At 35.6% G+C, this 15,740-nt stretch overlaps 1 protein-coding gene across 1 annotated transcript in view; it reads right to left on the minus strand.

Moving 5' to 3' along the window:
* UBE2K (ubiquitin conjugating enzyme E2 K) overlaps positions 1 to 15,740 on the minus strand; it is a 38,949-nt gene that overhangs the window by 16,664 nt on the left and 6,545 nt on the right. Inside the window, exon 2 of the mRNA XM_067298119.1 lies at positions 3,992 to 4,085. Coding sequence (XP_067154220.1) covers positions 3,992 to 4,085 — 94 coding nt within the window. The remainder of the gene's footprint in view (positions 1 to 3,991; positions 4,086 to 15,740) is intronic.

Consider the following 15,740-nt stretch of genomic DNA (forward strand, 5'->3'; position numbering starts at 1 on the left):
AAAGCGATTTACTCTACAGATAATCAATCTATACATAAACAGCTCTCAAGTAGTCTCAATATAGGCAGCAAGATCCACATGAAGGAAAAAAAAATTGCAGGAACACTCTGAAACACTCACAGTCTATGGCACTTTTCATCTGCGACAAAATACACATAAGTCAGTCCAATATATTAATTTTGAGACTTGGTATTTTATACTACTTTAAGTGTTTTTCCTCATTTAAATCTGCAGTAAATCAGAAGATTTAACAGAAAATAAAATAGAATAGAATAAAAGCCAATGAACCCAAAGTTATCATCATTAATGTTTAAGTTTATTGCTTGTCTTTGCTTACAGGAGAACACAGCTAAAATATTTTTGAAGATATTTATTGTTTACATCAACAGCAGACCTTAAATAAGTTTGCTTTTTCTTTTGTTTGAATCAAAGCATAATTCAGTAGCATTTCTTCCTACAAAACAGGAGAATTAGGCTGTTCCTGTATTACTAAAAAAAAAAAAAAAACAAAAAAAAACAAAAACACACAAAAACCTATCAGTCTCTGTAGGATTTTACTGCCATACCATTTTGTAAGGGAATATAAAACCTATCCCTGGATATTACAACTTCTTCTGCTTACCATTAGATTCTGCCTGTAAAAGACAGGTTATCACAACCTTCTGCATAATAGGCTTTTCAGCTACCAAATTTTTCCACCTGGAATATACAACCCCAGAAGATTTTAAAACAACAGGGAGAAATGAGTTGGCAGCATTATTTATACAGCTTCATTGCTGTGCATTAAAATTTATAGTTAAACATATGAGCTTGAAGACTGAACAAATTCATCTGGACATGTATTCATTAAATTTCCTCAATATTATGCTTAAAATGCAAGGGACTAACGTACTAACTTCTGTATCCCAATATTTCTGCTGAATTTTTGAAATATGTTTTTAAAAGCAGTAGGCATATGTTTGGCTTTTTTCCCCCAACTATTTAACACTTGAGATTAAATTAACCATTTATTGAAGAACATTCCTTCTGTACTCCTACAGCAAAGCAGTTCTCACAATACAGTCAAAATAACTTTCAATAATTTTTCTTGAAGAAAATACCCTACTACAAAAACCCCACAATTACTATGGCTCACATGCAAACTTGGCTTGAAATTAATCTATAGGTTTTAAAAATTTATCTACTGAAAAGCTCATAATCCATATAAACACAGCATCCATTAATCTATATTTTCAAAGGTCCTCTCTCTAAATACATCTATTTCAATGTGGGATGCAACAGCATCAGTTCAAACTGTGCATCTTGCAATATTCTGAAAATTGGTCAGTATAAGAGTTGAAATACTTTACAGAAAAATAAAAGCTGAAAAAAATTGTCAAATATAGATGGTATTCTTCCTCTCAGTCCTACTTAAACCAACGCCCCAAGATGACCTAAAAAGTATTCTGCTGCAGCAGAATTATGTTTTCAGATACCTTATCAGTTGTGGCCTATGATAAATATTATGGCTCTTTCACGTAACCATGGTCCTAGAACTCACTTCTGTCCCAGGGAATTGTCTGTCCTGAACTACCGAGTTAATTACCTCGTGTCCATAAAACATTTGTTGTGTCATTGTTAAGACTATATCTGACAGGAATCAGCCAGTAATTATGTAGCATGCACTACTGCTTTACTCATAAGATGTAAACTACACACACTTACAAACTCTTCACAATTATATATAGAGAATAAACGCATAAAACTATGTTACAGAAATGTTAGAGTTTCAGAGTAAAGCACACAAGTGTTAGAAATGCCAGATTTAGGGCTGCCAGTAACTTAATTTTGCTGCTTGGTGCATATGCCTTGCAGCTTAGTGTAAGCCTATGATCACATTTTCCCATGAGATTCCTGCCATAATCTGGATACATAATAGTTCTACCCAAACAAAGGGATATTTACTACAGAGAATTCTGCACTAAAAACATATTGCTAATTTTCATTAGCTGGATACCCTGAATATGTGAATATACAGTGCTCAACTTTCAAAATTCTGGTCTAGGTGAATTATCCAGCATCACACAGAAATTCCAAATAACTCTCAATGCATTCTCTAAAAAAAAATCCATTTCATAAACTGAGGTAACACGGGCCTGGAGGAAAAATAATGGCAAGCTGTGACATGCCAACTCACCCAAAGAGGATGAATTATGTTTGAAAGAAAAAAAAAAAAACACTCATAATTCAGACATTTCCTCATTTCCTAGTATCCAGTACTTAATTTTGCAACCTTAACATCTGTAAATAAGCTCTGCATTTACAAGACCATCTATATTTTTAAAAGATCTATTCCACTGGAATGATCCACTTCCAAGTAGGTCACCAGTAGGACTCTGTATTTTAGGTCCACAGCACAGTTCTCCCTTTAAATTGAATGCACACGTTACAACCAGAAGACAAGCAGACATTCTCTTCTGCGAACTAAATACCAGTGGTTGATGAGACGAGAATCCAGAGGTCTGGGGGTTGGAGGGACAGGGGAACTGCCACTGATTCACTCGGCAGCAGAGAAATCCTGGAACTCAAGTTCTGGAGGGGGGCATTACAGACACTTCCACTATTCTTTCCCTTCCAGACTCATCTTCTCTCTCTTCACCTTCCACCCCTACCCAAAACTCTCCAGCTTCAGCCTTTGAACGAGGTGGTCTGCTGCTCCTCCGTGCACCCTGGCCCCAGCAGGGGGAGCATTGAGAGCACTGCCCCGCTCTCAGGCCAGTGCTGCTGCACCAGCAAGAAGCACTGCCAGCAGGTCCTGCTCAGGAAAGATGGGCCAGCAGGATTCTCATTAGTGGCCACTAACACACTTTTGAGTGCATGTATATATATGCACACACAGGCACTTTTAGATATTTTGCCTAATTTATTAGAATTTATTTACTTTTCAAAATAATGATACCATGAGTTTGATTTCTAGACAAGACTCAACTTCTCTTCTTAGCTCCAAGTCATAAAACACTAGAGCAACTCAAAATTCGGGTGAAAAAGTGTTTTCAACAACACAATTTATTTGCATATAATGTTCCTTGAGATATTTTTCACTGCTGAAAATTTTGCTAAAAATTCAAATCAAAGTAGATACCCAGCATGGAAAACTTGGATACAGCACTAGATAAACGCAACTTAAAAAAAAAATAAAAATTAAGTGTCTAGCAACTTTTAACTAAAGGTGTCTCTGCCACCCCCACAGATATACACAAACAGAAAGTTTACAAGTGTAAGTGCTACTGAGCAACTTGGGACTGTTGGATAAAGTGTGCTTTACTAGCTTCTGGTAAAGGTTTTATTAGCTTCTGTATGGTTTAAATCATCTTACTTTTTCGAGACTAAAGAGATGTATGATTACTGATAACCACCTAGAACAAAGTAGAAAGTCATAACATATAATTTCTGAAGACAGTAACAGACATCAAGTTCTCCTATAGATTCCCCAACTCTAGTACAAATTAAGTATAGGTGTCCATGGATGTCACAGATTAACCCCAAATTTTACTTTCAATGGTATTGCTCCCCGAGATAGAAAAATGCAACACTTTTTTTGAATGACCACCACGTTAGTTCACAGAAATACATGTACAGTTAGAGTAGATTCTGAAGTTTAGTTTCTTAAGGCTTATGCTACGTGGCTAAGACCTCTAAGTTCATCAAAAATTATGACTTTTAGTTGGATGTATATATGTTGCACAGCTTAAACCTGTAAATTAACCTTTGATGTAGGATAGTCTGTCCTGCCATAGAAGAGATATGCGTTCAAGTGACACAAAAGTTGGACTGAAACATTTTCAAGGCTAAAACTTGTATTTTAAAAAAATTATTAAAAATAATTTTAAAAAAATTTCAAAACCTGTAGCTCTACATTTTTATACTGCAAATTATTTTTTTAATAGACAAAGCATCTCAAGACACATTATTTGAAGTGTACAATGATTTCATACACAAAAACATTACTTGCCTTCATATGGTGTGTCCGGAGGTCCTGCTATTTCTCCTCTTAATTCTGTAAAATTCTCATCTACAAGATCTACTTTAATTTGATTTTTGCTCGTCTTGAAAATAAACAGAGAAACAAAGAGGCATAAGTAAGCATTTGATATACAGATTTCCTCAAAAAGAAGATATTTTAATTCTTAGAATAGTTTTTATAAGATAACCTAAATTGGATGGCTATGCTCCAGTTGGAGTTTTAATTCATTAAAAACAGACAAGTCTGTGAAGTATTAGAATTGTCAATAATATTATACAATCACTAAAATAAGCAAAGTAACCCAGCAATATAATATCTAAAGCTATTTTTATTTTTAATTGATTACATTTCAAAACAATCATTGTATTTCAAATTAGCTATTTATTCTAAATATTGTAAACAATAGAAGAAAATTTAATTGCTCTAAACAATGAAAAAGGCTATCGTCAACATAATCATTATTTTCACTGGAATAAGACGACTTCCCCAAATGGAGTGCTCACTATTTTTAAACAATATGTTGATCCAAATAGCACACTGAAATCTTAAATATTTAGGTATACATTACTTTTTTTGATACACTTGAATTTCATTGTCACCTCCTCAGCATTTTCACACCCCATACCAACTTGTCTACAAAATAAAAACACTGTATTTTGATACTGAGAGAACATTAAGTTTTACAAAAACAATTTTTCAGAAGACTTTAGCCAGAGCTACATGTTCCATTCAAATTGTGCTCCATTTCCAAACTCAGACAGCAGTATTAGTGAAATTCATACAAATCCCCCTAGCAGTAATTTTTTTGACACCGCAAAGCAGAATCTACTTTCAGAAGGATATTCAGATATATCACAAAGTTTTTAGAGATAAGTTGTTCAAGAGTTGCCCATTCTGCTACTTCTGCACGCCACATTCATTGAATGAAACAGGGATTTTCTGGATTCTACATGATTTCCCATAAAAACTTCACATCATCTTCCTAGATCCTTACAATTGTTCTAACCACTTCCATGCCAAAAGCCCTGTGCAGCTGCACTTCTCTGTTCTCCCTCAGAGTAAATTGTGTGGGTGAAAACTAAGAGAGAAGAGTTAGGTCAGATAAAGCTGATGATTCTTAGATTCACCAAAGATGTGAACTGTTAAGGATGCTGAATTTACTCAGCAAAAGTCGGATTACCTCTATTTGTTCTGTAGATTCAGTCCCTCTCACCAAAACAGAGTGTACACTCTTCTGACTACAGATGCTCACAGATGTAAAGGAAGAGTAAGAGTTCTATTCAAGAGTTAAGAAATCTCACTAAAGTAAGAGCTACCAAATCACCAATGGATTATGCATCTATAGTTACAAATATTTACCTTTAAAACTTGGGTTAAAAAAAAAAAAAAAAAAAAAAAAACACCCTCAAACCATATAAAGGAGATGCAGCACCTGCAACTCCATAGTTGAGGCCAAGAACTGCACTTAAAGCAAAGATTTAACCATGTTGCTATGAATTAAGAATGCACCATCTGCCTCCGAAACTGGAATTAAGTATTTATTACTTATTTATTATTTGTTTTACTACGTTCAAATTATAAACTAGCTTTTTCCACACCAGATATTGTGTTGCTTTTCATGACCTTAGCTAAGACATCAGAGAAGGCAGTTATTAACAGACCTCATGAAATTATATTCCTTACATTTTTAAGCTTTTAGACTGATCTCCTTTCTGCTATTGTTCATAGAAGCTCCCTGACCAGACAGCACTGAAAGAATGTTTTCTTCCAAAGAACCTGTCAAAACTTTGTTTCCATAACTTTTTTCCCAGTGTTTCTGGGAAGCAGAATGACCGGCACAGTACAATCGCCTTCCCAAAACAGCTGGGGCACTGCAAGAAACTGGCTCTGAATCCAGACTTACTCTCTCACAGAGAGCACGCTCCTCTTGCAAGCTTTCCAACCTTCCTTTTAGTTTTTTTGCCATTGCTATTCCAATTGGCAGGTCATTCCACAATCTCATGATTATTAAAAGCTTTCTAAACTACAATTTAGGCAGATTTACAATCTATGTACATCCACCTGTTTCTGTGACAGCATTTTTTCCCCAACTTAAACAGGTTTCTTTGCATTTCTAGTATTCATTCCACTTCTCAGTATATGGTACCAATTTCCCACCTCAGCCTTCATTTTGCTCTAAACAAGCCAAGCTTTCAACTTCTCCATACGTTCTCCATCCCATAACCACTTAACTATACCTGCATACAGGAATTTAGATGAAGTTTTAGAATCAATGGCACAAACACTTTATTGTATTTACTGAAAATACATCACATTTGTCTTTTTCATGGCCACATCACCCAGGCTCAGATCTCAAATGCAAGAGATCTAGTAAGCTTTGCTACAGAGGTTTCACTCTTCTTCAAAGTACTGCACCTGCACCTCACCACTTAGTTCACAGAGAAGCTGATAGCCTTCTAGGATGGAATGACTGGTGGGGAGAGGAGTGGATGTTGTCTACCTTGACTTTAGCAAGGCTTTCAGCACTGTCTCCCATAACATCCTCATAGGCAAGCTCAGGAAGTGCAAGCTAGATAAGCAGACAGTGAGATGGATTGAGAACTGGCTGAAGGGCAGAGCTCAGAGGGTTGCGATCAGTGCTGCAAAGTCTACTTGGAGGCCAGTAACCAGCACTGTACCCCAGGAGTCAACACCGGGGCCAATCCTGCTCAACTTCTTCATCAATGACCTGGATGAAGGACAGAGTGCACCCTCAGCAAATTTGCTGATGATACAAAACTGGGAAGAGTGGCTGATACACCAGGGGGCTGCCAGGCAGAGGGACCTTGACAGGCTGCAGAGATGGGCAGACAGGAACCTCATGAAGTTCAATAAAGGCAAGTGCAGAGTCCTGCCCCTGGGGAAGAATAATTCCAGGCAATAGAAAAGGGATTAATTTCAATCTATATTTGGTTAACTCATGTTTCAATTTATTCAATTTTCTACTTAGTGTTTTACTTAAACTTTTCCTCAATGTTTTCTGGAAGACCCTGTACATTGTTGTAGCTGCTTGGATATTTACCTTCACATTCCATTTCAATGAGTACTACACTAACTGTTCTTTGTAACATATACTCCTTGACTTGATTAATTTGGTAAGACCAAAAACCCTATCACTAAGCTTATGATCAGTTCTTTCAAAATCAGTGATCCCAGTCTCCCCCATGTGAGATCAGAGAATTGTTTTTACTACTACCATTGTGGCTATTTCCATAGTCTCTTTTCCTTTATACCAAATCTAAGAAAAAATAGCAGGCTACATTACACTGTCCCAGTATTCAATAGGGATTCATTTAATTTGGGGATTATGCTTAAACTCTACCCATCCCCCCATATAACAACAGCCTTTACTTGGATAGCTGAAGAATCTTTTCATACTATTTTGATAGCCTTTCCACGATGCAACTCAGCCTGATTTTGTCAATTCTTACTTTTTCCTTCACCCCTATAGTCATGGCTAATATTTAACTATATTGAAGTGATTATTCATCCAATTAAATCTGGAATGTTTTTCTAAAATATTTCCCCTTAATGAAGATCTAGTAGGATAAAATCACCTTTATTTAACACCTCTAAGAGAATAAACCACCTGGCCTCTTTAACAGTCATCTGAGTTGTCTCTGTAGAGGTACCAACATGCAAAGCTCTCTTACAGTCTCCAAGTGTGCTTGACACCTGTGATCTTAGCTGCAGAATTTATGAATCAACTAGTGATCACACAACTCAAGTTCATTTTCTAGAAGCAATTCTCCGACAAAGACCTTGTTACTCTTCCACACCAAGTCTAAAATAGCATCACCTCCTGTTGATTTGGTAACAATTTGGTGACTCAATCATTTGGCTAACAAATCCTGAAATATTTGAGCAGTGCCATCAGCAGCAGCCTCCCAAAGACTGGACATCCCATCACCTTCATCACAGCAGCTGCTGACCTCTAATATTTGGACATGTCTTTGCCTGCCTCCTCTAATCTAAATATCTTCTTTGTGGAGGAAACAATCCACCCCAGCAGAAACTCTGAGGAATAAATTGTGCTAATGTGAAGACTTATCAGTAGTGTCTTCTCTATTTCTATTAAAATTCTTTTAAAGAGCAGCTCCATATCTCAAATTCTTACTCTTCACAAAAAAGAAGCACTTCTGTTCTCTTGAATCACCATGGTCTACGAGCCCTTAACAAGGAGCCCCTCATTACAGGGAACTGCCTTCTTTCTGCAGTTAATCCACCTTTTTTCCAGAGCCTTCTCCAAATCACTGAAATCTAACCAAAGTCATCTCCTACTCTCTTCTTCAATCTGCCTATTATTTCTTCTTTATTTATCTGCTGTTATTGGCCAATTATCCTCTTCACTAGTCCAGTACATCTAAAAAAGCATAAACAATGCAGAATCACGTTAACAGAAGATAATAAAAATTGCACTGTTATCCTAAATATCTTTCCCACGTATCAAATACTATTTACTACATTTACCCCAAAAGAAATTATGAAATAAAAGAAAATTATTTGTTTCAAGTTCACCCTCAAGATAAACTCACTTCTTAAAGACTGAAGGTAGATGAAGATGACTTTTAAGAAAATACAATACATATTCTAAGCTTCACATGATAGCTGCTTTCAATTACCAGAAAACAAAGTTAACCTCAAATAATCAGCATAAAATTGCTATTATCAGAGTCAGTAAGGTATGGATAGGTATTAGGAGGTTTTACCAAAAACTGCAGGAGGTATGTATTAATTGATTAGCCAGCAGCTTTGGACATTTACACTGAAACCTCCTGAGTAAAGAGACCTATATATCAGCCACTGCTACAAAACATATTACAAACTTAATACTGGATGATGACGGCATACAGCTCAGAAGATCTGAGTGGGTTAGTCTAGAACCAACCTAATCTTTATCTGCTTACTCCCTCCAAGACATTATCTTAACACTAGACCTTTGATTCCTGCATAATAAAATTACTCTAAATGAATGTTATAGTCCAAACTCTGCACTAAACATCCACTAACATGCATACTACATTTTTATCTGTTGTGGTCAGAACAAAAAGGAAAAGAAGCGTTATTAGAAAAATTAATCACTTCAATTCAGCACATTACATTCCTAAAAAGAATGTGAGACCTATACAAGTATCTGAATTAAAATAGTGTAAAAATAAATTACTTTTATTTTTTAAATATATCTGTCTCACCTTATATCTTCAGATGCTACCTGGAAAATTCATACCAAGTATCTTTGGGTATAAGTGCCTACAATGTTACTAAGGATTTCTACAAAAGAAAAAACTTATTTTAAGCAGAATTAGAGTTGCAATTGAAAACACAATGGTTATTTCTGAATAATACTGTGTGTTAAAAAAAAAAAAAAAAAGCCACTATTCCATACAGCAATTCATTAACTGCAGCCTGATATTTCAGAGTTGTTAATTTCCAGCTCCTGTAACATGATTCTCTTCCTTTACCTTCTTAAGCAAAACATACCTGCTACCAGATAAAAGTACTACTACTTTAGTTTTATTTACTTTCTGTTTTACAGAAAGTAATTCATAGAAAAACTCCCTAGACTTTTATATATATATATACACACACACACACACAAAAATCAAAAAAACAAACACGTACCCCAGAACCTAAAAACCACACACACACACACAAAAGATTCCCAGATAAACAGGCCTTGCCACAATAAAAGCAGCTAAGTGTTAAAACTCCATAACAGTCTAGTGTTTAAGACTAGTGACTTGCACATTAAAGGAAATTTTTAAAAGTGACAAAAATGTTAAAGAAGATACATGCTAAAATTTCACCTAAGATTAAGGAAGAAACTTGAAAGATTTCTCCAGTATGTCCTCAACAAAGGACAAAGTCTACCGTCTTTGCTGAAGAAGTGCTGCATATAAAACAATGTTTCCTATCACCAATTACTTCCGAATTTCGCCAAAGAAAAAATATATTTTTCTGATCTTTGTTTTGGACAGAAGTTTTAAATTAACATATGATTTCTCTGTGAGGTAAATTGACAATAACAATTTTTGATTTACCTGATGTAGCTAAGTTTTGATTAGATTTAAAACAGCTATGATTTACAAATGGAAAGTAGGTACTTTTGAATGCCCAAACACACGGCAGCCAGCCTATCAGCTTTAAGTTTCCGGTTGACCAAATCCTCCTGTAAAATGAATATTAACGCCACAAGTTTAATGTAAAAATACTGTACCTTCTTAAAAAAATTTGCAGTTACACTGACACTATAGCAATCACTATTTAATAAGTTAAGTAAAAAATACTTTGCCCTAGTTTGATGTCATGTTAGCAAAATGCATCTAATGGTATCATTATTATTGTTAAGTTGTTAACATCTTATAAAACTCTTCTTTGTCTTTATATCCTTTATATTCCACCACAATAGTTCTACTCTGCAACAAAATTTGGCATGAAAATATCTTAATAGAGTTACAGAAAAAATACCTGATTGACTATTATAATGAAATCCATCAACTTTCAAGAACAGTACTTCGATTGTTACTCAAACCTAAGGGAGAGAGGAGGGGGAAACAAACCTATACACTTTATGCCTAATAATTACACACAGAACGTGGTGACACTTCATGGCAGGGTAGGAATTTTGGAGATTACTACTACTGAAAGCTTTATAGTGCAAAACATTGTCAGGAAGTATTTAGTAAAAGAAATACTTAAGTATAGAAGATTCTGCCCCCTCCTCAGGTTTCACAGGACAATGTTAAAGACACATTCAAAACTACAAAAAACATGCATAAAGTGAAGACTGGCAAAGAATATCATCTCTGGAGATGTTTAAAATACTAGTATTATATTGGTTTGGTCATAATCAGGATGTGGATATACTAAAGCCTCATGTAGCCTGGCTCCCAGGTAAAGAAATTATTCTTTTTGCAAATGGCCTTAGAAATCTGAGTCGACTGGAAGTTTTGATCAGAAAACTCAAATCTTTCAGTAAAAGTTTATTCCATTAAATAATTACTTCAATTAATAACTTAGTTAATAGTTCACTCTTAGCCTGTTTTACCAACTCCTCACAGATTTGTGGATAAATATTCCCACTAATTTTGTTCTGTCATATTTGCCAGTTTATTTTCTTACACTCTTTCGTTACAGTAGCATTAACTCTCTCAACTCTGTCCAAACTATTCAGCTGAACTTTTCTCCCTCCTCTTCACCAGTATGACAGAAAGTGAGGATTCTAGCTCACCTTTAAGGCTGCTAAGTCAATCTCATCAGCCTTTCCTTCCTATATCCCTGCATCATATTCCTTCTCTGCAAGCCGGCACTCTAGCCTCTTAACCCTTTGCTCCCTCAGAGCAGCTCAGGATGAGTGCATTGCATCTGGTTAGCTCAGTCTTTTGCAAGAAACTGGAAAACAAAAACCAGGCAGGATGTATCACTTTATAAGGAAGTAAAGCAAAGTGCAGGGCACCATGCTGCAACTAAATAGCAAATTCAACTTCAAAAACATTGAGGTTTGTGTAAAAATGCTGATTTTTTCCAGTCACAAACAGTAAAGTGCTACTAAAGCGAGATGAAACAGTTCAATACCTCAGAAGTATAGCTTCATACTCTCTCCCAACTTAAAAGCATGAATCAAGTGCACCTCCAGGGCCCTAAAAAACTGAAGATTGTGACCGTTAAGAAGAGGAGCAGAAATGTCATATAATCGTCACAGTCATGGCTATGAAGTATATGCCCTACACCATCAGTTGATATCAGTAGATCCCATTTGCATTCTCAGACAGAGTTCTTGCTGACCTTCAAAGTACAGAACAATGCTCATCTATTAAACAATCAAATGCTGGGGCACGGCAGAGAGAAGACAGGAAGTTAAGTCCAACTAAAACACGTTAAAAATCCATTTTCCTACATAAGAGAAGGTCAACACAAAGAAATTCATTTTCTTAAAAGGCTCTCACATTTTTTGACCCTACTATCACTTTCAGTCTTGATGGTTATCCACATTTCACATTCTGATTTCATCTTACTGTATTTCAGACGTATTTTTTAGTTATGCCTATTTTAGAAAAAAATAAATGAGATTATTTTTGTATATTAATACCAAAGGGTTTTTTTGCTTATTGGTCAATACAACATGTAACTTGTATTTGAATGTATCTAAGGAGGTACAAATACAAATACTGTGGGGTTTTTTTTGTTTTGTTAATACAGGTAATAGCTTCATACTAGTTTTCATATTTATTACAGTTTTACTTATTAAATGCATTTCTGTAAAATTATTCTGTAATGGAGTGTTTTAACATGAGACTAAACCCATGCCAACTTTAAACTTTAAAATTCCATTTTATTACATGCATCTATATAAAAGAACAATACTTAGAGGGTTCCCCCCCCCCCCATCAGAATACAAAACATCTCAGATATAAAAAAAATTGTTTCTTTCATTTTGCAAGCATTATCTTTGGACAAACTCCAAGAAATTTTAACAAAACATTAGTAAAAATAGGTATTAAAAAAATATATATCACTCTACCAAAACATGCAAGAAGTTGCATTTCCACGGCAGCTTAAGCCAGCCTAACAGCTGGCTGCCAAGGTCCTACTTTCCTCCTGTTCCTAGTGAAACTAATACAAAGAAGGGGGAAGGATTGTGCAAATGTTCGTTTAACTGTGCGGCAAACATCTGAATTAAAACTCTATTAGTAAGAAAGTTAATTTCTTTTAATCCAATTCCCCGATTTGATTCACCACAAACACTGTGCAAACGCAAGAGAAGGGGCATAAAAGTGGGAAGTGGAGACCAGAGTGCAGGAGGAATGTGACACTGCTTCTTGGCACTGCCTTAGCACAGCTTAAAAGAATTTTGAAACTTCAGCTCTAGTGTCTGTCTAAACTATTTCTGACAAAATAGTTAGTCAGTCAGGGGCATGCAGAGGTGTAACTGACACAGCTATGCTGACAGAAGCTTTACGTGCAGTTATACAATCATTGCTTGTTTTCACTCTTAGGGATAGCATGGTTAAACCGGCAGAGCTATGCCACGAAAGCTGGGTATACAACAGCATACTTATATTCTTGTACTAGTATAAGGCCCTAACACAGCTATGAGCTATGTCTACATTTAACTAAGCGTGGTATTTACAACGCCTGGGAGCATTAATCATGGGCAGGACTTGTAGTACTAGAACGTGAATCTAATCTGAGTGCCACTGGTGTGCTAAACATCAAGAATGGGTGCAGTGCAAGGGACTCCATTCTAGGCAACGCAATTCAGTAAAGCCTAAACGAACAAGCAACATCACAGGAACGTGAAGCACTTTTTATTTTCTTTTTTAATTTTTTTATACACAGTTCTGTCTTTGATGCAAAATAACTGAAAAACCCTACAGATAAAATGTTCTTTAACAATCAGTTTCAATTCTACTTTGAATTAGTCAATCTATAAACACACAAAACTGTTAGAGGAAGATTCTGTAGTTAATTTTGTAAGTCAACGCTGTTTAGGTTGCTGGTAATTCTACATATAAAGAGATCACAGAATTCAGCTGATTTTGAATAGATTACACTGATTCACTCACAGTCCCAGAGCTTGAAGACCTGTGGAAATAGCTCAGAACAGTTTTTCCTGTACTAGCTGCCCCTATGGACACCCTTATTCCAAAGTGGAAGGACTCATCTAAACAGCATAAACACCTTAGGAGTGTCTAGAAAGGGAGCGAATACAACATAGCTACCCTGATTTGCACTTTGTACATGCTACCTTATTTTACAATAGCCTCCTCAACTTAAACACACCCCAAAATAACAGAAGTTTAAAAAGATGTTCTCTCACAGTTTACTTCCAGCTAAACAGAAAAAGCAATGAATTCTCTATATATGGCTTGAACTATACAACCTATTTAAGCTAAATATGGACTAATCCATTTTGGTTTTTCATAAACCACTGCACAAAAGTATTTCATAACCCAACTGCATGTTATCTGTAAGCTTGGTTTTCTAAAGCAACAAGACTTATACAATCATGAGTCAGTCCTTTCCTAGCAAACTGTCAAACTTACTGGCCAACCTAACAAAAACCAAAACCCAACCAAAAAACCAAAAAGAGGATAGAAACTAGTTTCCTATGTGTCTTGTGATAACAGACAAAGATAGACAAGATAGTCCCTATTAATGTCCCAAGAGAAGGATGATACAGAGTGTGAGCTCAGCCCTCTTAGGCACAAGCACAACCAAACTGGAGTTATACAGTATGACTACACGCAAGTTCTCTGGTGTCGTGTAAAGCCTAAGTGCTGAATAAAGCTTCTTCTGTAGTTAAGGATATTCACGACATCTTTATCCTGTGCAGATACTTTGATGACTAGTATAGAGCAATCCATAGTCTTAGTACAATTCTGTTAAAATATACTAAAATAACAGAAACGAATCTGGTCTTCAAACAAGTTTTTGCTGCTTACAGAACTGCGTTGTTTATTAAGCAGATAACATTTTATGGAATACTCATGGCAAGCTGATTCAAGTGCTCCTGATTCAAATATTACAAGTATTAAAACTGGTAAGTTTTTCCAGGATATAATCTGAAGGAAAAATGCTAGTTAAATTAGGAGTGCAAAATGGACTATATTCCTACAGTGCCCTATAAAAAGTATTTTAATCAAAATTCTTTGGTAATGACAGTCTTTGTAAAGTCTTTGTCATAACAGACCCAAATTGCTTATTTTCCATTCTGAATAGCAGCAAAGTTTTGCCTAGCTTGTCAGAGACAAAGATATTCTGTGCATTAACTATAAAGTTTAATTAAAAGCATCTTTTCTGTTTAAAACTGGCAGAAATTATTAATATAAAAATGAAGAAGTGTAGTAATAAACAACAGCCTTACTAGATTAAGAAAACAAGCTACAAACTATTTAATAGGTGAATATAACTTAAGAATTACACAATGTGTTTGCACTAGTTTAACAAGTTTAGCACAACTGAAAAACTTTTAGACATGACTCAAGACTGGACTGCTAGCCAGCACTTCTTAGCATGGCTTATTGTTATACATATTTACTATGATAAAAGGTCAGGGGTTTTTTTTGTTTGTTTGTTTTTATAATTTCAGACTGAGTAAAGTGAACTAACCTTAGGACTCACACACCACTTTGCTATAAAAGCCAAACTCCTAGAAACAAGCACAGAAGAACAAATGGGAAACTGGGAAGGTTAAAGGAATGGGCTAATTTCTACTAATATTAGACCCACAAAGTGAGACAGTGGATACTGTTTCATGGCTGCACTCTAAACCCTAATCCTAAACTGACTAGCTCAGTCCTATAACCAGTGATTGACCTCTTTCTACAGGCTTTTATGAGACTGCATTCTTTCCTGAGAAGGCCCAAGATAATCAAATGAACCCGACTGCAATGGAGATCAAGTTTTTCCTGTTCTCCACTTATTACCAAAATCTTTAGGATTCTGCAAACTGACATGCAGACCTTTCCCTAGAAATCTGGACTCAACTGGATACATATTGACATGAGAAATGTCATTAACTGAACACAGGGATAAGTAACAGACCTTGCCTTCCTTGCACGATTATTCCTATTACAGATTCATAGGTCTGGTCAAATGATCACTAACATTATACATTAAGTATTTTGAATTACAGATTTAAATGAAATACTGAAGTCATTTAAATAACTTTACTCATAACTTCAGTGCTTATTAA

This window comes from Apteryx mantelli, chromosome 5 (assembly GCF_036417845.1).
Source record: "Apteryx mantelli isolate bAptMan1 chromosome 5, bAptMan1.hap1, whole genome shotgun sequence".
In the NCBI taxonomy this organism is placed as follows: domain Eukaryota; kingdom Metazoa; phylum Chordata; class Aves; order Apterygiformes; family Apterygidae; genus Apteryx; species Apteryx mantelli.